Source organism: Terrapene carolina, unplaced genomic scaffold (assembly GCF_002925995.2).
Source record: "Terrapene carolina triunguis isolate 2854851 unplaced genomic scaffold, T_m_triunguis-2.0 Scaffold42, whole genome shotgun sequence".
NCBI classification, from domain to species: Eukaryota; Metazoa; Chordata; order Testudines; family Emydidae; genus Terrapene; species Terrapene triunguis.
Window position 1 is genome coordinate 16761956 of NW_020664393.1, and position 23334 is coordinate 16785289.

The window sequence follows — 23334 nt, forward strand, 5'->3', positions numbered from 1 at the left end:
TTTTTCTTTAATTAAAAGCCTTCTTTTTTAAGAACCAGATTGATTTCTCCTTGTTTTAAGATCCAAGGGGGTTTGGATCTGTATTCACCAGGAGTTGGTGAAAGGAGGGTGAGAGGAAGGAGGGGGGATGGTTAATTTCTCCTTGTTTTAAGATCCAAGGGGGTTTGGATCTGTGTTCACCAGGGAATTGGTGAAAGGTTTCTCAAGGCTTCCCAGGGAGGGAATTCTTGTGATGGTGGCAGCGGACCAAAGCTAAGCTGGTAGATAAGCTTAGAAGTTTTCATGCAGGCCCCTACATTTGAACCCTAAAGTTCAAAGTGGGGATCCAGCCTTGACAATCACCCTCTTCCCTAGCTTTCCTCTAAAAAAAGCTTTTACGTTTTCTATTCTTAGCCAACCCTAGTCCCAACCATAGGTACTGGAACTATGGAGGCTGAGGGGGCTGCCGCACCCCCTGGCTTGAAGTGGTTTCCATCATATACAGGCTCTACAGTTTGGTTCAATGGTTCAGTTTGGTTCTCAGCACCCCCCACCAAAAATTGTTCCAGCACCCTTTGTCCCAACTGAAATTCATATATTGTTTTTTTCTTTTTTACAAATGCTATATAGTGAAAATCATATTTATGACTTAGTGATCCTGAATTAGAATGTTACCACTCATCACAGTTATGCTAGGAAACTAGAAGACTAGCTGGATTAAGGACTTTTTTCCATCTGGCTTTATTACAGTTATAGTGTGTGACATTTTGATGCTATATGAAAACCAAATTTACCTGTGAAAACGTGCAGGGAAATTACAAAATATCTGTATATGTGGATTTAAAATAAAATAGCCTTTTAAAAAAATGTACCAGCAAACTCACTGTTTTTCTCTTTCTCTCTCTGTATGAGTGCGAGAGAGACAGCAAGAGAATAATAGCACCAGAAAGCATGTCACCATATTAATAACAGTATCTACAATAGCTAAAAATGATATGTTCAAGAATTTATTGAATTTAATGGAAAAGTATTCATACTCTCACCAGTGAGTATTACTTATTCAGTAGATGAAAGGAATACAGTAAACTTCACATGCTACCTCAGTGTCATTCTCAGAAGTAATGATGAGGCCACTGGGAAAGTGTTGAAAGCCTAGAGGATCTATTCCATTTTGGAGGTTGCTTATCAGACAGTGCTGCATAGATGATTTTTTAAATTCTAATTTTGTTTTATCTACTCAAGGATCCTATAAACAATCTCCCACATTTTAAATTTTTATTTATAACATACTGTTTTGCAGTATCAGTGTCTCCGTTTATATAAGGATTGTTTCAGATTCTCATATAATCTTGGCATTGAATTGTAGTTACATTCCCTGTGTTTCTTTATAATTATCTGCTTCCAAGATATAATCGGTTATTCAGTTTATATCCTTTAAAAGGACACAGCCAAGATATTTTTATATAATTATATAAAAACATTTAACGTAATATAAAATAAATCTGTGGGACATATGCATTATAAAAGCAAAAATACCAAGCGAAGAATTTAAGAGAAGGAGAAAGGAAAGGAGAAGATAATTTAATTATTATGTTATGGTCCTGCAGTAAACCCATCTGAAGAGTAGAAACTTCACATTCCTTCACAGCACAACTGTGCATCTGGTAGTTGTTGACAAAATTAGGTTGTGTATTCCATTCAGACAAAGGCCATCTGCGGTAACATCCCCATTATAGTTACCAGTAGCACTTCTATTTTCCTCTCACTCCATCTCCAAGTCCACCCTTCCTTTTTTCATTTTTTAAAGCTTCAGTTCAGGAACAGAAACTTTGTTTGATTCACCTTTTAAAAAGCAAGATATAGGTAACAGACATGTAAGGGCAAGGAGGGTGGATCTTCTGCTGGAAAAGCAATATTCAAGTCAGTGGGGGTGAACTTTGACAAAGGGAGATTTGGCAAGTTTCTTTCTTTTTCTTATTATCTCATTGTTATCGGATTACCCCTCGTTTTGGATTACACCCGATAGGGTAAAAGCGTCTAATATCAATCAGATTTATGTTGTCATTAACTGGTCTCTTCATAGTTTTGGGAAAGTAGGGAAATGAAATGTTAGTGTTATGTCTGGAATAATTTTAATTTTTTTTTACACAGACTTGTTTTAAGAAATGAAACACAAAACGTACAAAAAGTTCTGAGTTTCAGTAGCAAAGTGTTTACTTGCTCTGTGTTATGGGTGGCACCAAAGAGATCGGAAAATATAGTGAAAGGTTCCCGCAGCGGTCAGAGAAATAAGAAAAACTATCAAGGTGGAATGTTCTGCTGAGTGGTTTCGACTTGTCCAGATTTTACTCAACAAACCTTTGCTTCCTCTCTGGCGATGTTCACCGTGGCACGGATGCCGCGATCGAAAGGGTTTTTTAAATGCTCACGTTGTTTGGGGGGTTTCCTTTCTTTTCCCCCTGCTACCTTGGTCCGGGCTTGTTTAAAACTCTTGCAAACGTGCTATTTCACTGTGACCAGTAAAACACACTGCGTTCAACACCCACTTCGAGCGGTGCCCACTCGGGGGAACTAATTTGGTGGTGGCGGCGGGGATGCTGCAGGAAAGATAATTAGCAAAGTTAGCAGGCGAGGGATGGTCTAAAGAGTCAGTGCCCTGAGAGTGAATCACTTGACTTAGAGGAACGATCAGAAAATCACCGTCTCCTTAAAGACTGGGGCTTGTGAAGCCAGTCTCCTTTACGCCATCCTGAGAGATCTTGTCTTTTTTAACCATTACTCTTGTCTTTACTTTATTGCAATCCCCAGCAGTAACGAGCCTGCCTGGAGCGCGGCTCCCAGTCCCGCCATGCCCACTCCACATTCACGCCCGGCCCCGGCTACACACTCAACCTGCGGAGAATCTTGTGCCTGACACCTTCCCCCGCTCATTGGACAGCGCCGCCGGCCCCGCCTCCACTGCCGGGGCGATTCGTTCCCCGGCTCAGCCTCCCCGGTATAGCTTGCCGCTCCTCTTAGGCCGGCTGCGACTGCCAGTCACTTTGAGGGACGGCCCGCTCTCCTGGCTCCGGCCCCGCCCCTTCCCCCCCTAATTGATATTATTGGAGTGTGGAGCTAGCAGCCAGGCTGCAGTCGGAGACTCGCAGGCAGCAAATACGGTGTGCGGAAACGCATAGGCAAGAGGAGCAGGCAGCCGGGGGAGAGAGAGCTCCATGCAAAGGCAAAATAAAACACATAGCAGAACAAACCCTTTAATCCCCAACAAGCGGCGGCAGTAGCAGCAGCGATCGTACAGTACATATAAAAATATCCTGCTCCTGCATCATGGTTTTTCAAACTAGGCTCCCTTCTTGGATTATTTTATGCTCCATCTGGCTGTTTCGCTTTGCACACACGGGGGAGGCACAGGCTGCAAAAGAAGGTAAGGTGATGCAGAAAACAAAGTTTGGGCTTATCTATTTCCGTGCGCACACATTGCAATGTTTTAGTGTTGGGTCTGTTGCACACTGCATGCAGCCCCTTCCCCTAGTTAAACAGCTTCTTACTGAGGTAGAGGAGAGGCATCCACCACGGGCAGTGTGTGTGTGTGTGTGTGTGTGAGAGAGAGAGAGGGAGGGAGGGAGGTCGGGGCAAACTGCATTTCATTTAAGGAATTGGGTTTGCAAGGCATTGCACTTGAAGAGCTGATATATTGGGGAGGGGGGTCAATGCAGGGGATACTGTCTATTGAATTGTTAATAGTACTCGTAGTATTAATGCTGTTAGTAAGGTGAGGATAAGAATTCCCCCGTTCCCCCTCCGGGTGGAAGCTACTGTAGTTTGTCAGGGGCACGCAACCAGAGTGCCACAGCCAAGACTGCAACGGAGTTTCACGACTCTGGACGCTCCCCAAAGGGGTTGGGGGGGACTTTTTGTTAGTCCCCCAGGTAATCATAAACTGTCTAATAAAAGTCCGCTTCTCCGTTTCCTGCTGATGCGGGCCTGCAGGTCTCAGAAGCCGGTGGGACTGAGACGCTACGCGGAAAGATGTGGCATAGATCATGTTGGGGTTCAATTAAATGTATCCGAGGGATGGATCTATAGGATGCTATATACATGTATTATATCTGTGTGTCAGTATAAATTGTATATTATCTAATCATCTGTAGGCATCTCTGACTAGATGTATATAGATAGAGATGTTTGCTCCATCTGCGTATCACAAACAGGGCTTCATAAATCCCATCACTCCAGCATCAGTCTATTTTACATAAAACAAACGCATAATATTTCCTATTAAAAGAAAGCACAGGCAGTTTTCTATCAGAGACTAACATAAAAATCAATTCAGAAAGTCAGTCCGGGCATTTCTTTTCGTATGGGGTGGGGAGGGAGAACTAAAAATGAGACCTTTTAACACTGATAGTGTGGTATCAGTTTCCATCTTTGGGAGGAGAGGACTTGGGTTGTTTTTTCTCTCCCAGATATGTCAATATTCGTCTTTGAACCATTGGCTTAAGGTAAAGTACCTTTCTGAGCCTGTAGCTGGAGCTTTAAAACTAAGCTCCCTCTCTCAATTAAGATGTTCTTTGTCCCTAATAGAAAAGGGGGGGGGGCGGAGAAACACCAAAGGCCCGTCCTGGGCCGCATTTCCAAAGTTTATTTGAAGAGATTTAAAAAATAGAATAATGAACTAACTCCTGGAAGGGCGAGAGAGGCTGAATGCAGGAGGTGAGCGGAAGCGAAGCGCAGAGAGGAGTGGGGAGCTGTGCTTGGGAGCTGCTTTGTGCAGGCTGCATGGGGAGTTCGCTTGGAGCTGTGACATTCTGCTCACCGGGACAGAGTCCCACGTACACCTCGAGTTTGTGTTTCCGCTTCGAGCGCTCAACAGCTCGTGGGCTGTAGGCTGAGCTGGCAGGAGGAGGGGGGAGCAGCAGGCAGGCAGGGATTTCGGATCCCTATGGCTGTTAACCTGCTGCAAATCTCCTGCGCAAAGTAACTTTCGTTGCCTTTGGATTTCACCGTCTATGGTGATGAGAGAATCCAGCCCTCTGCAGACACCTCCTTCTCCGTCGGAAACTAGCAAGGCAGAGGGGCTGGGGGTAAGAGAGGAGAGATCCGAGAAGTCCCAAAGTTTTCCCAGCAGGAGCTGGATAAATAGGCGCCTCGAGGGGGAGAGGTGGTGATGGGGTTCTGACTAGGGAGGCGGAAGCTTGCAGGGGCAGAGGTGACCCAGCCAGGCCGGGTCTGAAAAGTTTAGCATAAAGGGATCCTGAATGTGGGGTGAATTGAGACTGGGTCCCGGGGTTGGGGTGCGCGCTGGCTTACACGGGGCAGTGAGTTCGCTGCCTTCCAGCCCTTGGAGGCATTGATTGGAATCGCAGCGGCATGGCTCGGAGGTTAGACACAGGTTAAACACCACGTTTGACTCAGCTCCCTCCTGCCTTCCGTAGGCTGCGGCTGCTGAGCTCGGAAAGGCTGCTTCAGCCCTGTTGAAGCCAAGGGGAGCCTTTGCCATTGACTTGAAGGGGGGGGGGGCACGATTCCACCCGTGAGCTGGGCACGGAGATGCCTTGCCAGCGCGGACTGGCGGCATTTGAACCCCAGCCCCGAAGTGAGGGCCCCGGCGGTGGCTTAGGGGGAGATCTCAGCTTGGGTCGGGGGTGCGGAGGAGGCGAGAGGCTGCCCGTGGCTCTCCGCAAACAGCGCGCCCCTCTGACTGGGTGCAGAGCCCGTGGGGGAGTCCCCAGCTCGGGGAGCGCACGGGAGCTCAGCGCAAGGGGCACCGGAGGGAGTGAATAATTCAGGCCGAAAAGGGAGGATTAAAGCCTTCAATTGACTTCCCCAGCAACTTTTCCGTCTGTCCCAGCTTTGTCTTGTGTCCGTTGTAACGCAGTGAATGAACCAGGCAGACTTGCCTTTCTTCAAAACTGGGTAGCGTTGCTAGTCCGTTTCTGCAACAACAAGAAGTTCCGAAGCTCAGCTCCTGTTCACTTTGAGCAATGCATAGAAGAACTTAAGGGCTGTCTTGGGAAGTAGATGGAGAATGTTGCCCACCTCTTGGGGAAAGTGTCTTTATCTCAGAAACGGGACATGCTGGATCTAGACTCTAACTGTGTAATAAAAAAGGCTGTGTCACCCACATAACTTTTGAAAATTAAGACAGCACTAGGAAATTAGCATTTCATATTGCATTTTACCTATTCAAGGCATTGTACAAACGTCCGAGTAGGAAAGATATTTCCCAATAACTTTTAGTGCAGTGAGGAGTATGCCATATGATTATGTAAAGGTCATCTATGTGGCACTGCTTTTTAATGAAGAATTACTGCCAGATTACACATGATGTGGCCATCCACTATTTCATGGGCATGGTGATGAAGGGGTTAAACTTGCACTGTACCTAAATTTTTAGCTTATCAGCATTGTCCTTGATTAGCAAGCCAACACACACACCATCAACTCTTCTTTACCTAGTATTGCTAGTTAAAGCCCCTTAGATAGCGAGATTAATTAATTAAGAAGATAATCTATGTAAAGAGAGAATAGCAAATTTAATTCATTAGCTCAAGTGTATGTTGTCTTACAGAAATGGAAGTTACAGTTTTGTCTTTAACATGTTTTAGCTATTCCTGTGTCAGCATGAACCTTTATGTAAAAAAAGTGTTGCGATCCTTCTAATAATGTTTTAAAAAACTATTATTCTAAATTATATTTGACATAGGCTATAAACCAAAGGTATTGCTCTACCTAACAAAAAGTTAATTATACTGAAATCAAGTTTAAGAAATAAAGCAGAAGATCGAAATATATGTAACTACTTACTCATATAAAACCTTTTACATTGGTATTGGTAGAGCTGTAATACTTTTTTATAATTAAAATGTATATTGTGGTTATTTGAAATTGAAATGTTTCTCTTTTGTTAAAAATGGAACAATTATTTGTTAAGCAGTAAATATGACTTTTTTTGTTCCAAAAATGTAGCATATATAGACAGATATAACATTAGGATTTATCTCTTTCCAGTTTAAAAGATTATTTTTTAAAATGAAATCTAAGAAGTTATTTCATAGAGTTCCTTAGAAATTTCAAGGTTAACTAATGTAAGTGCTGTTTAAAAATTTTGTGAAAACATATGCAATAATATATTCTGAGGTTTAAGACTATAATTAAATACAATCTCATGCTGATTGTTGTCAAAATATCAATATGATTTTCCCCAATATGTAATAAAGTGGACATTTTATATTTATATTTAATGATTTGTTTATTGGACTAAGATTGAGAAGTCTGCATTAAACACTTTTTTACCAGCAAGTCACATTTAATTAACAGCTTTGTGTATCAGAACTTCTTTTAGAAGTCTCATTGGATATGTATACACATATGAAAATATGTATTTAATAAAATGTTGCACAAGAATTAGTTCTAACTAATATGCGCGTTCAGTATTTTGAAAATGCATAATGCTACATAAGTACAAAGCCTTATTTTGTGGAATCTTATTTGTCATATATTGACTTGTTTAAATTAATAGTCTCATAAGTATTAAGGGACCATCTTTTCTTGTGCACTACCCTTGACTTCAGAGTGGGGATCCAAGCAGGATGTAGTGTCCAGCAATGTCCAAATCAGTCTGGACAATGTTGAAATATTGCCGAATTTCATTTAAAAAAAACCTTAATTTTAATGAAAAGTACATGGGAAATATCCTTTGTAATAAGGAACAAGAGGAACACATATTCACAATTAAACCTTTTTATGACACTTAGATAATAAGATGTTAAGTATAAATGTGTAGACAGGCATAGAGAAAGATGCAGTAAAAAATAAGATTTAAATATTGCTGCTTAATAAAATATGTGAATATCATACCTTAAATAATATAAAAACTGTTCTAATTACAAACATGCATATAGTGGTGAACATACATAATATATTTATTCCTTTATTAAATAATATTGACTGATAAAAAGAAGACTGTATATACATTCTTGTTGAATTTCATCACAAAGTTTTTGATTTAGTTTAGTAAAATTCTTAAGTTCTTTCTTTAATACATAGTGGAAACTTTTTCTCTTGCAGTAATATTGCTGGACTCTAAAGCACAACAGACAGAGTTGGAGTGGATTTCCTTTCCTCCCAATGGGGTAAGTATTCAAAAAAAGAAAAAGAAAAAACAAACAAACAAAAAAACCCCTCCAAACATTGCTGAGTGTCTCATCTAGACAAATTTTTACACATGCTTTAAACAAGCTGGTATTTCCCAAATTTCCCTTAGGAATCATAGTGAGTGTTTACGGCTCTTAAGTTTCTGTTGTGAAAAGAAGCAGACCTCAGGTTACAGTGTACAAAAGCAAGCCAATTACAAGGAAGAGTCTCTTCAGTAACTCACCTAAACCCCTTTATTAGCTTTATGCTTTGTAGTGTAATCCTTTGTGGTACTTGTGACACTGTATTTTAAATATCTTTTTTTTTCTCTTTTTCTTTTTGGAAGCAAATATATTTGTATATGGAAACTGCCTCAGAACATGTTATTTGATATTTTCCAGCTAAACAGTGATAAGAAATTTATATACAATATATTTGTTGTAATTGAATAGCGCAGTGCTCTGAAATATAAACATAGGTATTAGAGATAGGTCTAAACCAAAACCCAGACCTGAACATTCCCAAATTTTAAGGAGCTTGAAATCTGGCTCTAAGTCCAAATTTTGTGGCTTGGGCCTAGTTCTCATTTATACACTGCAATACCTTTTAGAACAACTGCATCCCAAGATGTTCTATGAAAACTTATCAACATGCAAATAGCTGTGTCTTCAGCTCTTAATTAGAAATTAACATCCCTCATCTCTTGAAGAAGAACATTTCAAGAGAGGAGAGTATGGCCAGTTATATTTACCTTAGAGCTCAATCCTACAAACCTGAAGTCATGTGAGTGGTTCTTACTCCTGGAAGCCATTTCATTGACTTTTTTGGGGCTACTCGCGTGAATAAGGGCTTGCAGGATCAGGCCCTTAATCTTCAGCGCCTTACGAAATCTGGAGCCAGAAGAGCGCGACATGTGAGTGAGGTTATAAAAGTGTAACAAATCCTTTAAATAAGAAGAATGAAAATCTGAAAGTGTCTTAGTTTAAAAGCAAGATCGTAAAATCAATACAAGCACAAAACGGTAATGAGTCTGAAGACTTGAGAAACTACGTAATGTGAGCCGAACGCTTAGGATGGATAATAACTTTGGCATTAGCATTTTGCATTGATTGAAGCCTTTTAATAGAGGTGTCTGAAAGATTAGTTAGAAGAGAATTGCAGTAGTCTAGCCTGGAGGTAATGTAAGTATGAACTTTGCTAACGTATTTGAGGATGAAAGGTGGAAACATAGTTGACTAATATTGTACAAATGGTAAAAAGATGACCTTTTTAGGTTAGAAATATGGATTCAAAGGAACATTGAGAATCCAAAATAACAGCTAAACGATAGTCAGTGAGGATGGCTAAAAAATAGTTTCCTATAAATTAACAAAAAATTACAATTTATTGATGGTGTTTAAAATTAAAAATATAGTAAATTTTTTTGTTAAATTCAGCTGCATTTAATTCTCCCCATGTAGTACAAATATCATGAAAACATGCACAAATAGAGGAGAGAAACCAATACCTCATCCTATGCTAGTTACATTTCAAATGTACTCTCTGGCTCTGAGTGGCATGAAACATGTTTTATATAACTAAAGGAATTAACGTGTAATATGGTGTAGGTATACAATATGTATTAGTGGAGGAAGATAACTTCATGTATATCTCTCATATATATATATATATATATATATATATATATATATATATATAAAACAATGGGATAAAGTGAAATAAAAAAAATTAAGTGTCTGAAAAATCAAGTATAGTGTTCAAATCATTCCAAGATGATTTTTTTAAGCAGTAGTTTTCAAATATGGTAGACAAATACAATTATGCTCCGAAGTATCTATAACATGTGCCTATCAAAGGGAGGAAGTTTGAACCCTTTCAGAGGAATGTTTGAGTAGTACAGCTATGACTACTGAATTTTTTTAGATAAACCAACAAACAAATGCATATAAACTATCCTTATGATCTTCCCCGTGGTTTTAGAAAGATGGGGAAGGTGTGACGATGGGTGTTAGCATAAGAGATGATCTCTACTGGATTTTTTTTTCCATCCAAAGGAGTAATCTGAGCACCTCCAAGATTAATTACATTAATTAACAAGCATGGAATCTCTGGCTCTTCTTCTGGTTTGTGTTACCTTACCCAATGCAGAGTTTTGTATTTTTATGATTATTTTGGAGGATTTGGGGGAGGGAAGAAAGGAATTCAGATGATCAGTGGTCTGTATTCTGCTCTTTGAATACGCTAGGGTAACTCATTTGACTTCAAAGATGTTACACTATTGTAACTTTGGAATATCTGAGAGCAGGATCTCGATCATGATGGGAAAACTGCTTACATGAGATAAAATATAACATACTCAAAATGAAACTGAGAATGAGAGCAGCAGAGTGAAACTCTTAGAGTGAACTTAGGCTCTGAGCCCTTTTTGTGAACTGTTTTTTGAACTGCAGTAATGCCAAAAGCCCTGCTCCATGGTCATGTTTATTTTTTGTTGTTGTTTTTTTGCTAACCTTATCAATACTAGTCCATATAGGAGAAAAAAAAATCTTGGTAGTTAAAATCTATTAAATGTATAATGAAGATAAGCTTTCTTCCTTTCTAAAGAGTATTAGGTTTTAAAATGTAATCATTTGTTAACTATAGAAACATTTCATAATATTTTACTGTAAGCGAATACCAGATGTGTGGTACCATATATACCATACCTATAGTAACTGACATACTTTGAAATGCATTTTGATATGTTCAGCTTCTGTACATTTCAACACTTACAGCCATAATATATTTTGTGGTAAAAACTTCCAGCATCAGTTCATCAACATTTACTTTTCTTGGAGTAGTAGAGCAACATTAAATTATCTCATTTGCTGTCAAGTAGGCTCATGAAGTATTGCATGCTGCATGACTTTTGGTCTGGGAAACCAGTGTCCGTTAGTGTTTGCCTTTCCTGCCTGATTGTCAGTAACAGCACATTCTATAGGTGTTCAATCCTGGCAGGTGCTGTGTGCTCTAGCCAATCCAATAAAACACATGCTTAATGTTAAGCACATGAGTAGTTCCACTGATGTTAAGCATGTGGTTAAGTGCTTTGTTGAAATGGGCACTTGGAGGGATTGAGCTCTAGTTGGCTGTGTTATTAGACACCATTTAACTAATTGAACTCTTTAAATGATTCCCATTTTATTTAAGTTGTAATTTCTGCTATGAATTGAGCACTGCAATACATTTATAAAAAGTGTAAGGGCCAGATTCTGCTTTTAGTTATACCTGGGTAAATCTGGAATAAGGGTCTAACCTTAGCTCAACTGATGTCAGTGGGAGTTTTGATGTTGACTTCAATAGGTCTGGGATTTGTTTCCAACTTTGTAAAAACAATGGAATTATTGTGCATTTACCATTTTAGCACCTAGATACCATGGTGCCTGAGAAATGAAAAAAGAAGGAAAGCAGGCCCTGAACTTGTAAATCCTTATTCAAATGATTAGCCCCTACTCAAGTGTGTAATCCCATTGACTTCAAATGAAATCCCATTGTAGTGAGGTAAGATTGTTTCACCATTGGTCAGTGAGCCTATTTGTATGAGTAGGGGTTTGCAGGATCAGGTTTGTAGCTTGTACATGGGAGCTGAAAATGGTCCTAAATGCATAAAGTGATAAAACAGCTGGAAATGTCATCTTCGGGATTTCTTTTTTTCTTCATTTTCAGTTTGTTTTCCCTGCAAAATGTGATGATGATCATAATAATGGTAATAAATTAAAGTGTAAAAATAATAATTTCAAACGCAGATTACAGTTACTAGTAAAGAGTCAGGGCTCATTGCTTGTGCACCAAAAAGTGTCACTGGGGTTTAGATGCACAAGGACTGCAAGATTAAGGGCTCTCAGTTTCTGAGACTTCTTTGTTGGTTGTAGATTTGTTTCTAGCAGCACATCATTGATCACCTTCTTCATTCCTGGCTTACCTAAAGTTCTGATTGATGTAAGAAAATGTAGGACTGAACCCCAACTATAAGCTGTATTTGAGTATATTGTACAGTACTTTCTAGAACTTGTAATTAATGTAACTGTAAACTGTTGTAATATGAATAATATATTTTGAAGGTTATTCACATGTTAAAATACATGAAACACAAACTAGAACGCCATTAAAATTTGTGATTTTCTTACACAAAACATTAGCATTTTAATAATACTCCACTATTTTTTATGAGGCTTCACTGTTTACAAAGGAGGAAGACCAGACCTGTGTCAGAGTATTTTTATATATGTACGGATTTAGTACAGCAGTAAAATGCTGTCTTGTATTAATAACTGTTTGTTGTTGTTTTAGTGGGAAGAAATTAGTGGACTGGATGAAAATTACACTCCTATACGAACATACCAGGTATGCCAGGTCATGGAACCTAACCAAAATAACTGGCTTCGGACTAACTGGATTGCAAAAGGCAATGCACAAAGGATTTTTGTAGAACTGAAATTCACTCTGAGGGATTGTAACAGTCTTCCTGGAGTACTGGGGACATGTAAAGAAACTTTTAACTTATATTATTATGAAACAGACTACGACACTGGCCGGAATATCCGAGAAAATCAGTATGTAAAAATAGACACCATTGCAGCAGATGAAAGTTTTACCCAAGGTGACCTTGGGGAGAGAAAAATGAAACTTAACACAGAGGTGAGAGAGATTGGACCTTTGTCCAAGAAAGGATTTTATCTTGCATTTCAAGATGTAGGTGCCTGCATTGCTTTGGTTTCTGTCAAAGTCTACTACAAGAAATGCTGGTCTATTATTGAGAACTTAGCTATTTTTCCAGATACAGTGACTGGCTCAGAGTTTTCCTCTCTAGTTGAGGTACGAGGAACTTGTGTCAGCAGCGCAGAAGAGGAGGCTGATAACTCTCCTAGGATGCATTGTAGTGCAGAAGGAGAATGGTTAGTGCCTATTGGAAAGTGTATCTGCAAAGCTGGGTACCAGCAAAAAGGAGACACTTGTGAACGTGAGTAAACCTACACTTTTAATAATATCCTACAATAGCAGTTGGGTTCTACAGTCACATTTCTATTGTCTTTGCATCAAAATATGTTATTAGGCCCATACTAATACTTTGAGCATTTGAATCTATACACTTCACATTGGCTAATTTAAAACAATCAGCTGTTTCAGGAATGGAAGTCAGCAGTTGCATATTGCATTTCAAATATAAACCAGGCAATTCAGAGCACAGTTTAATGTAAATACAGTTGCAGAAATTACAGTTCACACAGAAATAAGGTCAGGATGACATTCCGTGTAGTTCTTTGTAATGCTACTGAGCAGATTGTATCTTGCTAAGAAGACCTTATTAACGTTCTTGCATGTGAGCATTATATAAACCAAGGATCGGCAACCTTTGGCATGCGGCGCGCCAGTTTGTTTACCTGCCGCGTCCGCAGGTTCAGCCGATCGCAGCTCCCACTGGCCACGGTTCGCCACTCCAAGCCAATGGGATTTGCGGGAAGCGGCGCAGGCCGAGGGATGTGCTGGCCGCTGCTTCCTGCAGCCCCCATTGGCCTGGAACGGCGAACCGTGGCCAGTGGGAGCCGCGAGTGGCCGAACCTGCGGACGCGACAGGTAAACAAACTGGCCTGGCCCGCCAGGGTGCTTATCCTGGTGGGCCGTGTGCCAAAGGTTGCCGATCCCTGATATAAACTATTTGCTGTTGGTCCATATGTTTTGTGACAGAAAATTATAAGGAAAATAAAACTCAGGATATATGGAATTTGTGCTAAAGTATAGCGCATACTCCAAATGAAAACTGAGCTACAGAGTTTTGAATCTGCATTTCATTCTCACTCCTGTGCAAATGCAGTAGATTTATTTATTTTAAATCTGTTTCAAACAGAATATATCAAAATATCGAGTGGCAGAATTTCAATCAATATTTTTCTACATAAAATTAATTCAGCTAGAATCTTAGAAATAAAACTTTTCGGTTATTTATGGATTACATTGGGTCTAGTTAAATTATCAGGAAATCCAAGACTGTGGAGAGATTTTTATTTTGTATTTTCAGCATGTAGTTCATCTGGTAGTGTTAGGTTATTGGAAAGCAGTTACACTTCAGAGTAACACACAGGATTAACATTTTCACCCTGGCTAGTGAATAAAAATCTCAAAGTAGTTTGTTTTTTGAAAACAATCTTTTTAGGTCTTGATTCTGTCACCCGTATTCATATATACTCTGCAATTAGTGTCCCCACTGATTTAAATGGGGCTACTTGGGTACAAAGGCAATTCTGAACAGAAGTGTGACACAATCAGGCTGTTTTGTTTACAGTGAAGGTTCTAGGATACTAGGTACTTTGTATAGTGAGTAATGGTTCCAAATATATTTATCACAGAAACTGATATCCGTCAGACTTTTCTTGTAGCATATGATAGAAACATACTTGTCTGTTTGTAGTGCTGCAGAAAAAAATGATATAAAAATAAATGTGAAAGTGAGAAAACACTAAAAAGTAAAACCATTACAGGCATTGAAGAATCAAGGTAGTGACGTGTATACCTGATTTAATTTGGGGTTTGTCTAAGATTAAACCCTGCAGTCAATGAGTCTAATGAGAGTTTTGCCTGTGTAAGGATTGGAAAAGGACTGCAGGATTTGGCTCATACTGAAAGAAAGAAAGAAAGAAAGCAGTGTCTCATCCTGAATCCTTAGTCCTCAGGAAACTCACATGATTGCCTTCAGCAGGGGTTACAATGGAAGATTTGGTACATAGTTGGAGTGTGTGGAGTTGATCTGGGATCTTTCCAGCACTCTTTCAGCATTGTGGGGGAAAGGGCTGAGTTTCTACCATGTGGAGGGTGATCTCATTAACAGTTATAATGTGAAAAACTGCTTACACACATCAGTTCAATACGGTGTGTCTAGGTTCTGTTAAAAGTATTAAAATCATTCTGCCCCATCAAAGCACGTTCTGAAACTTTCAAAGGTATTCTCTAGCGACACTGACTTTTTTTTTTTAAAGCATCTTAGTTAACTCACAGTTGATGATGTGAATCATGGATAGGCCTATAATTATAATACTAATTTTCTTTGACTTTCAGTAAAGGAGAGAAAGTGCCCAGCCAAAGGGAAAGCAGGGGTAATGGGGGAGGGGGAAGGGAATCAGTGTTTGGTAATTGGAATTCAAGGAAATTGTTTAGTAAATAGGCTTCTTAATTTCTAACCACAGCAATGTTGACAAAGGAATTAAATGATAACGTGTACTTGAGTTCATTTGCAAGAACATTGCCCATTTTTGGCCTGCTTCCAGAGCAATTGTTAAGAGAATACGCAACTCTGGAAGCAGTCCAGAGGCACATTGATAGGATTTCTCCTCTTTTCTTTCAGTGATCTTGTTAAGAGTTTGAAAACAAATTCTAGCTCCATATTGAGGCAAGTTAATATACTGAGGCGAGAGAGAGGGCGGGAGGCAGCCACTCGGTGAATGAATGATGTTACCAGCTTGCAGTCAAAATGATCTGGGTGACTCTGTGGCTCTATAGTAGTTGCAGTCTCTGATACTTGTTAGGATTCTCTGCACTTGAAGGTGTTATTAAGTATGATCAACTATATAGTGACTGATAATGCAGCTGACATACTGATACAGTCACTGTTTTTGTGACAGATATTGAAAGAAACTTATCAGAACGTTGACACTAATGCTAGTGGCTATCTGTTACTGTCAAGCTTTATAACGGATCAAGCAGAAGCAAGTTGGTGCATGCTTCCTTAATCCAAAGCTTTTGTGGTCCTTCTTAAGGGCTCAATGCTGCAAAAACTCAGTGCCAGGCATTCTGCATTGACTTCATGCTAGTAAGCATTGGACATAAGACCCCGTCTTGATGGGCGAAAAGGATATGTTTTTTTCTTCAATCATGGTAGCTCAATGGAGTTAATTTAACACCATTGAAAACCCTGCTAAGATACAGGCTAACATGTCTGAAGATGTATTAGATGGCTGTGTTGTAGCCAAGGGAGGATGGCTGGCGAGAGCGTAGACTACAACATAGCCATCTAATACATAGAATCATAGAATATCAGGGTTGGAAGGGACCTCAGGAGGTCATCTAGTCCAACCCCCTGCTCAAAGCAGGACCAATTCCCAACTAAATCATCCCAGCCAGGGCTTTGTCAAGCCTGACCTTAAAAACCTCTAAGGAAGGAGATTCAACCACCTCCCTAGGTAACCCATTCCAGTACTTCACCACCCTCCTAGTGAAAAAGTTTTTCCTAATATCCAACCTAAATCTCCCCAACTGCAACTTGAGACCATTACTCCTTGTTCTGTCATCAGGTACTACTGAGAACAGTCTAGATCCATCCTCTTTGGAACCCCCTTTCAGGTAGTTGAAAGCAGCTATCAAATCCCCCCTCATTCTTCTCTTCTGCAGACTAAACAATCCCAGTTCCCTCAGCCTCTCCTCTTAAGTCATGTGCTCCAGCCCCCTAATCATTTTTGTTGCCCTCCGCTGGACTCTTTCCAATTTTTCCACATCCTTCTTGTAGTGTGGGGCCCAAAACTGGACACAGTACTCCAGATGAGGCCTCACCGATGTCAACTAGAGGGGAACGATCACGTCCCTCAATCTGCTGGCATCTTCAGATGTGTTAGCCAGCATCCTAACAGGGCTTTTCGATTGTGTTATGCTAACTTATTTGAGCTACACTAGTTGAAAAAGTCATCCTTTTTGTCTCTCATGAAATCCTCTATGAGTAAGTATTTGCAGGACCTTAAGAAATAACGTTTATCTTTTATTTTTAATTTAGACAAATTTCACTGCCAATATGTTGGCAGAGGATATCTGTCATGTAAACAAATACTCTGCAAATAGCAGTAAATGATACTGCTTATCAAAGATTAAATACTGAACTTTGCCACTAGTTTTCCCCTTGTGTTCTATCTCCAGCACCAAATCTTTGAATGTGTATCCATATGTAAATATCCTTATTTTGGATGTACATTGAATTATTCACATTATAAATTTGCATTCCAGTAACATCTAGATGCCTAAACCAAGTTAGGGCTACATTGTGCTAGGTACTGCACAGACGTATAATAATAACGGTCTCTGCCCCCAAAGAATTTACAGTCCTAGTTTAAAGCAAGCCATAACAACTAGGTGAAATGAAGTGTGTGGAGGGAGGGAGGGAAAGAGGGGGGGGAGCTTATATTCTAGTGCTTGATCCTGACAGTGCTTAGGAAATGGTGAGCCCCTAAAACATCCACAGACATACCATTTCTGCTACTATAAAAACTAATGGAAATGTTAGCACTCAGGAGCACTACATAGGATCCATTCCTGCAATTCTCACATAGCCTATGACCTGTGCAGTGGGAATTTCACCTATTTTGCCTATGCAAGGAACACATTTGGGATAATATTTGAATGACTGTGGTTTGGGGGGAAGGAGGGAAATTCTTTGTAAAGTTCTAGTATAATCCACTTTCCATATGTTTCACATTATTTAAAGAGAAACTATACCCATTCGCTCCTGAGCAGCAGTATGATATTTCAGAAGGTAGGAAGCACCTCTCAACATGAATGAACTGAAAAAATATATACGAAAATTAATTTGGCACCACGTCTGAAAATTTGGATTTCTGGAGTAAGCCAAACAGGTACAGTTTACTCTTAACTGTTTTGTAATACTATGTGCATTAGAAGAACACAACAGAATAAAATTTGCTTATCCAAAAAATGGGAGAGGGCTACAACTGGTTGTGGAATGCATGTCCTGAAGTGAAGAATACATGCTTGATTTTTGAGCTGCATTGTATACTGGATGCAGCAACTTGCAACAAGCTACGAACTGCTACAGGAACTACTGATTTCTTTTGGGACATAAACTTTTGGTGCTAGTAAATGTGACTTGACAGAGAGGTCCAGCCTACGAGATATATTATATATGACACATTTGTGATATGGCATTTTTAGTTACATTTTCAGGCATATTCCACTTCTGAATAATTTTTCTGATCAGTCTGAGTTAACACTGAGCTAATGTCCTAGCTTACTATTAGGAGGGACTGTACTGCTGGAGGAGCCTGTTTCTGAGACTTAAAGATTGGCCATTAAAGTTCTCATAGCACTTCTAATAAGAGTGGGTTGTATGGACTGTAAATCAATGTAGAATTTGGCCCAGGGTGTCTATCTCAAGAGTTGTGGCTAACCTGTAGTTTGGGGTAATTATCTCCTGTCTATCTAAATTCCATGCTGTTTCAGTTTTCCCTGCTCCTCTTCCTTTGCACTGCTGAGAAGGCTCATACAGAGCCAAAATCACCTTCAAGTCCCTTGCTGGAGTAGAGCCAGTAAGGTTGGATCCCGTCTCCCTCCTAGTACTCCCAGGCACAGAGCTGTATTAGGTGGGGCATTTCAGGGTGGGGAGGAGGTGTGCTTGGAACACAATGCACTAGCTGTCCTCACCTGTCTGTGGTGTGATTTCAAGCAAGTTGTAGCTAAGGCAGAGCACAGGCAATTTGTAGCTGGCTCTCTGATGGCTTCTCTCCTTTCTGCACTGAGCAAAAGCTGGATGCGGCAGACTGCCCCGTATTCATTTTCCTTTTCTAAAGTGTTCTGTAATGTTTTTGTGCACTGTTAAACAGTTATTGGTTTGGTCCCCAGATGTGACTCTATTTCAGTGGGGGATGCTTCTTTATATATCAGTTTGTGAAGAATTTAGGCAGGGTTTAAAAAATGTGGCTGATACCTACTTGCTGGAGGATGAGAAAGGTAAGTACAGGGCTCTGACCCCCTGCCATCCCCAGCTGTTCAGAGGGGAGCTGGGATTTCCATAGGCTTTCCTGAAGATGCTGCTTAGGGACACCATGTTTTTATATTTTATATCGGCTAGAAAGTGACTCTAAATTTGAAGCTCCATCCCCTTTCAGTTGCTAGAAAGTAAAAGGATACTGGTTTGTTTTTCTTTCCCAGAGTGTTCTAGCTGCCATTCATGAAGTGGCTGGGTGGAAGAGTGTTTTTCTGCCCTCTCTCTCTCCCACAGCATCCTAGCTGTTATGGAGACAAGGGTTTTTTACTACTCTGCTACATCCTTCTGGTCTAACTGTAGGTGGAATGGGTCTTCAGTACTGTCCTGCTCCTCTAGTCTTTTGGGTGCATTGTGTAGAGAAGGGAAGGGGGAAGAAGTTTATTCTACTTTACTACTTCTCCAGCCTTGTCCCCCTTCTCCTTCAACCCCCTGCAGAACTCCATGCTTTCCTAAGTCAAAGGAGGGAGAGGGAGTCTGGCTTGTGGTCACTGGATGATAGGTCCCCAACACCACCACCCATTCAGTCACTCAAGTACTTGCATGTGGGATATCCCAGGCCTGTTAAGCTGCAAGGCATAGACAGGAGGTTCCCTTGAAGCATTTCCCGATGGTATCCTGCCCCTGAAACTGGCTACTCATAGAAATCCCAGACCCTCAGAATCAATGTAGCCGATTTTACCAGTTTTACCTTCAACTACTGATCCTGCATAACACACAACACTTGCAATGAAACAAAAGTAGGTTTATTAAAGAATAGAGATTCCAGTTGAAACGAGAGAGTGATGTGAACAAATGGTTACAGTACAAAACAAAATAATAAAACGCAGACTAGGGCCTACACCTATGAATAGTTCTTTCCTGTCTAGTAGGAACAGGGGAAAATAGTAGGTTTTCCCCCCCAAAGTTCAGTCTGTTGCAGAGCTCACTGGCTTCACCGGAACCAGGATCCAGCTTTTCACAAAAAATACCTCTGCACAACAAAGAATCTGATCAGTGAATGGATTCGGAGTGCCTCTCCTCGCTGTGTTATACTGAAACAGTCTTTTGTCTCTATTCATAGGCAGGGCGATCCCCTGTCTGTTATAATGTTTCTTTTTTTTGTTTCCAAGTGGTTTCGATTGTTGGCAGGGGGATTCTGGTGGTTTTCCATTGACTGTTCTGTGGTGGGGCAGTGGTAGACAACTGAACCTTGCATTATGTCACTGGCTAACCAGGGAGGGAGGCAACTCCCTCCTGCCTGAATAGGCCATCACCAAAAAAAATCACTCCATGGGGACTCCTTTTAACTTTGAGACTTTAGGGCCATAAACTACAATATAGTTACATTATTCCTTCAATATTACCCCTACATACATTATGCCATGATTATGAACAAGCTTTCAACAGAGACCTTACATGTTACCCTTTATGGACAATTATCCTGTGAGCAATGTATTTGATGTAGTGAGTTTGTCATATCTGAGATTAGAGTTGTTTGCAAAGAACGGGGGATCCTTTGTCACGGAACCTGTGCCAGAGAAGCCTTCCCTGAATAATCAAAATCAGGTATAAATCGAGATTTGTGTTTAGTTGTTGATCAAATGCTGGGTATGTGTTTAAGCCGTGAGGATCTCCAAAGTACTCCCATTGCTGTACAGCTGTGAGATCTGCACACTGGGGATACATACTTGTGATGTTTTCTTGAGCCTTTTCCTGCACTGTTTCTCCTAGGTCCTCCTTCCTTCTCTAATCGAAGAAGTAGCCACAGGCTCCCTCATTGCAGCCCTTTCTGGTGCCAACTTCCTGGCTTTTTACTAGCCCTGTCTGTTCCTTCTCAGCTGAGCTCCTTCATAAATCAGGGGTTACTTAGGCCACCTGATTCTCCTCAGGTGTGGCCTATCTGCTTAATTGGCCTTTGTCAGTTTCATTAACCCTTTCCAGGCTAGTGTGGAGTGAATACCCCATCACAGATGCCCAGAAAAATGGGAGTTAAATGTGAGGATTTCCCAGGGTAAAGAATTTTATCTTAAGAGGGAGCAATTATAAACCTGATGCTCACTTGGTGTGAATCATAAAATGTAGAATTCTGATTCATTGGATAAAATGATTTCCATTTTCACTTTTTACATTTGTTTAGAGGGATCAAGGAGTGAGCTGGGGTGAGGGAGACAGGGTGTGTGTGGCAGTAATGGGGCTAGAAGGAGTTGCAAGCCAGGAGGAACTAAGGAAGCAGCAGAGAGGCTACAAAAGAGTGGGGGAGCAGATAGTAGTTGTTTTTGTGTTTTCTCAGGAGGGATGGGGGAGCATGTGTGTGTGTGTATATATAAGACCTCTGTCACTTTGGAATCCAAGTGCTGATAAATGTGTAAATGTGTTTGGGTAAATTATTTTTGAAATAAATATGGGGCAGTGGGGGAGTAATAGGGATTTATTGAAACAAAAAAGAAAAGAGGCAGGAGGTGGCATTTGTTGAAAAAGTGAGTCCATACCTGCCATGTGTGGCAAAGGAGTTGAAGGCAACAGAAGTTCCATGCGCAAAGTTTTTGCGTGATTGGGCTAGTATTTTAAGAGTTTTGTTGTATTTCAGAGCTTCAACAGTGTATGACATGAAATCATGTTTTCACTTTGTCCCAGCTGTCAGTTCATCAGTATTGATTAGCTCAGGCATTCTAAGAATACCTGCCTCTTACTACCTGAGAAATCATGGAAGTTGTTCTTTCTTTGATCTTTATCTGGGCCTGCAGTTGCTATTGTTTTATTACCACTGAAGATTGTTAGAGTAAAAAATCAGTTATTGCTCCCTCACTCTAGGCATTAATAATACATGATTTAAATGTTTCCCTCCATTCTGCAAGCCCTGGACTACAGTGGTAGTCTGGTTGATTTAAAATGCTAAGATGTTCATAGAATGTGAATGTATATTCACTTAACCTGAAATACTATGAATTAAACTATTTTAAACTACCGTTTCTGCAAAAGGCAAACTGGAATTTTCTAAGTGGATTCACTTACTGAAATATTTCAGTAGCTCTTTATAAACTGAATAATTTTGTTGTACATTTTATTCTTCTGTAAATATTAGAACTCATGCTTTTTAAATATACTTCGTTATTCAGAACTACATTTTTGTTGAGATCAGAACAGAACTAAGAAGAAAACCTGGATTTAAAAAAAAAAATCTAATGTTGGTTCAAGGGTTCATAATAAATGTGAGAGACCCCATCACTCGTGATTGGAAAAACTTCATATTTGCCATTGTAAGTCTTCACTAAAATGTGGTGTTGTGATCAACTTTTTCATGAAGCCTAAGAAACAATGGCCAGCTCCTATTTAATTCAGCATTACCTGTCATTTAATTCCCTTGCTGTTTGCAAGACTTTCCTTACCAGACAATGAGTGAACCACCCAACTTCTCCTTTGGCCTTGAGCTGGTGTAGTGAAACAACATGATTAATAGTGAAAGGTGGAAACAACATGTTTAATAGATTCTGTGGCCAGAAGGAACTACTGTGTGACCGTCTAGTGAGTCTGACCACCTGTATAACTCACGCCATAGAATTTCCCCAAAATAATTCCTACAGAATATCTTTTAGAAAAAAACACCCTATCTTGATTTAAAAATTGTCAGTGATGGAGAATCTGCTATGACCGTTGGTAAATTTTTCAAATGGTTAATTACTCTCACTGTTGCAAATTTATACCTTATTACATAGAGAGATTTCCAGGACTGTGTTGTTCTGAGTTTAACATACACTTAGAATTTCATTGATAATTTAACAGCTCACAAATTATTAAAGTTTAAATCTCATTCAGGAGCTTTCATTCCCTCACATTTCAAACTCCTTTAATTGTCCATAACCGTCATTGAAAGCATTTAGTCCCTACAGGCAGTAAAATGATTTTCTTAAAGTGTGTGTGTGACCCTCTCTCTCTCTCTCTCTCTCTCTTTCTTTCTGTTGTAGTTTATAGCAGAAAAGTGTTCTCAGAACTTTTCCTCTCAGGACCCTCTTCAGACATGTGTCAAACATGGCAAAATCTGCCCAGAGCTTAAAGGGGCTCTTTTGACAGGGAAGAAGAGCATTTTTTTAAACCTTTCCACCAGCAACTGCATGTGACTCTGCTTGAACCTCGTAGTACAAAAATGTTGTCCAACGCATTGAACAAATGACCAACAGTTGGGAAAATACACTCATGGCTTCTTGATGCCATTATGATTCCCTCATGGAGGTAATTTATTATATCCTTTGAGCAATAATTTTCCTCATACAGTAAAAACTTCTGTCTTTGGGCCTCAGTCAAATCTCACTTCTAGTGGACTAAATCAGGAACAGCCCTACTAAAGGCAAAGAAAACTGGTGTAAAACTGGTGTAAGTCAAATCAGAATCTGACTCAATTATTTTACCTTATCAGCCCCTGTTTATTTGTGTGGGTAGCCCCATTGACTTCA

At 40.0% G+C, this 23334-nt stretch overlaps 1 protein-coding gene across 2 annotated transcripts in view; it reads left to right on the forward strand.

The window, feature by feature from the left end:
- Positions 1 to 3148: 3148 nt before the first annotated feature.
- Positions 3149 to 23334, forward strand: part of EPHA7 (EPH receptor A7) — a 169991-nt gene continuing 149805 nt past the window's right edge. Inside the window, exons 1-3 of one of the 2 annotated variants that reach the window (XM_024209196.2) lie at positions 3149 to 3400; positions 8047 to 8111; positions 12442 to 13111. In XM_024209196.2, coding sequence (XP_024064964.1) covers positions 3304 to 3400; positions 8047 to 8111; positions 12442 to 13111 — 832 coding nt within the window. In that variant the 5' untranslated portion in view covers positions 3149 to 3303. The remainder of the gene's footprint in view (positions 3401 to 8046; positions 8112 to 12441; positions 13112 to 23334) is intronic. The other variant, XM_024209195.3, reaches the window with a different exon arrangement.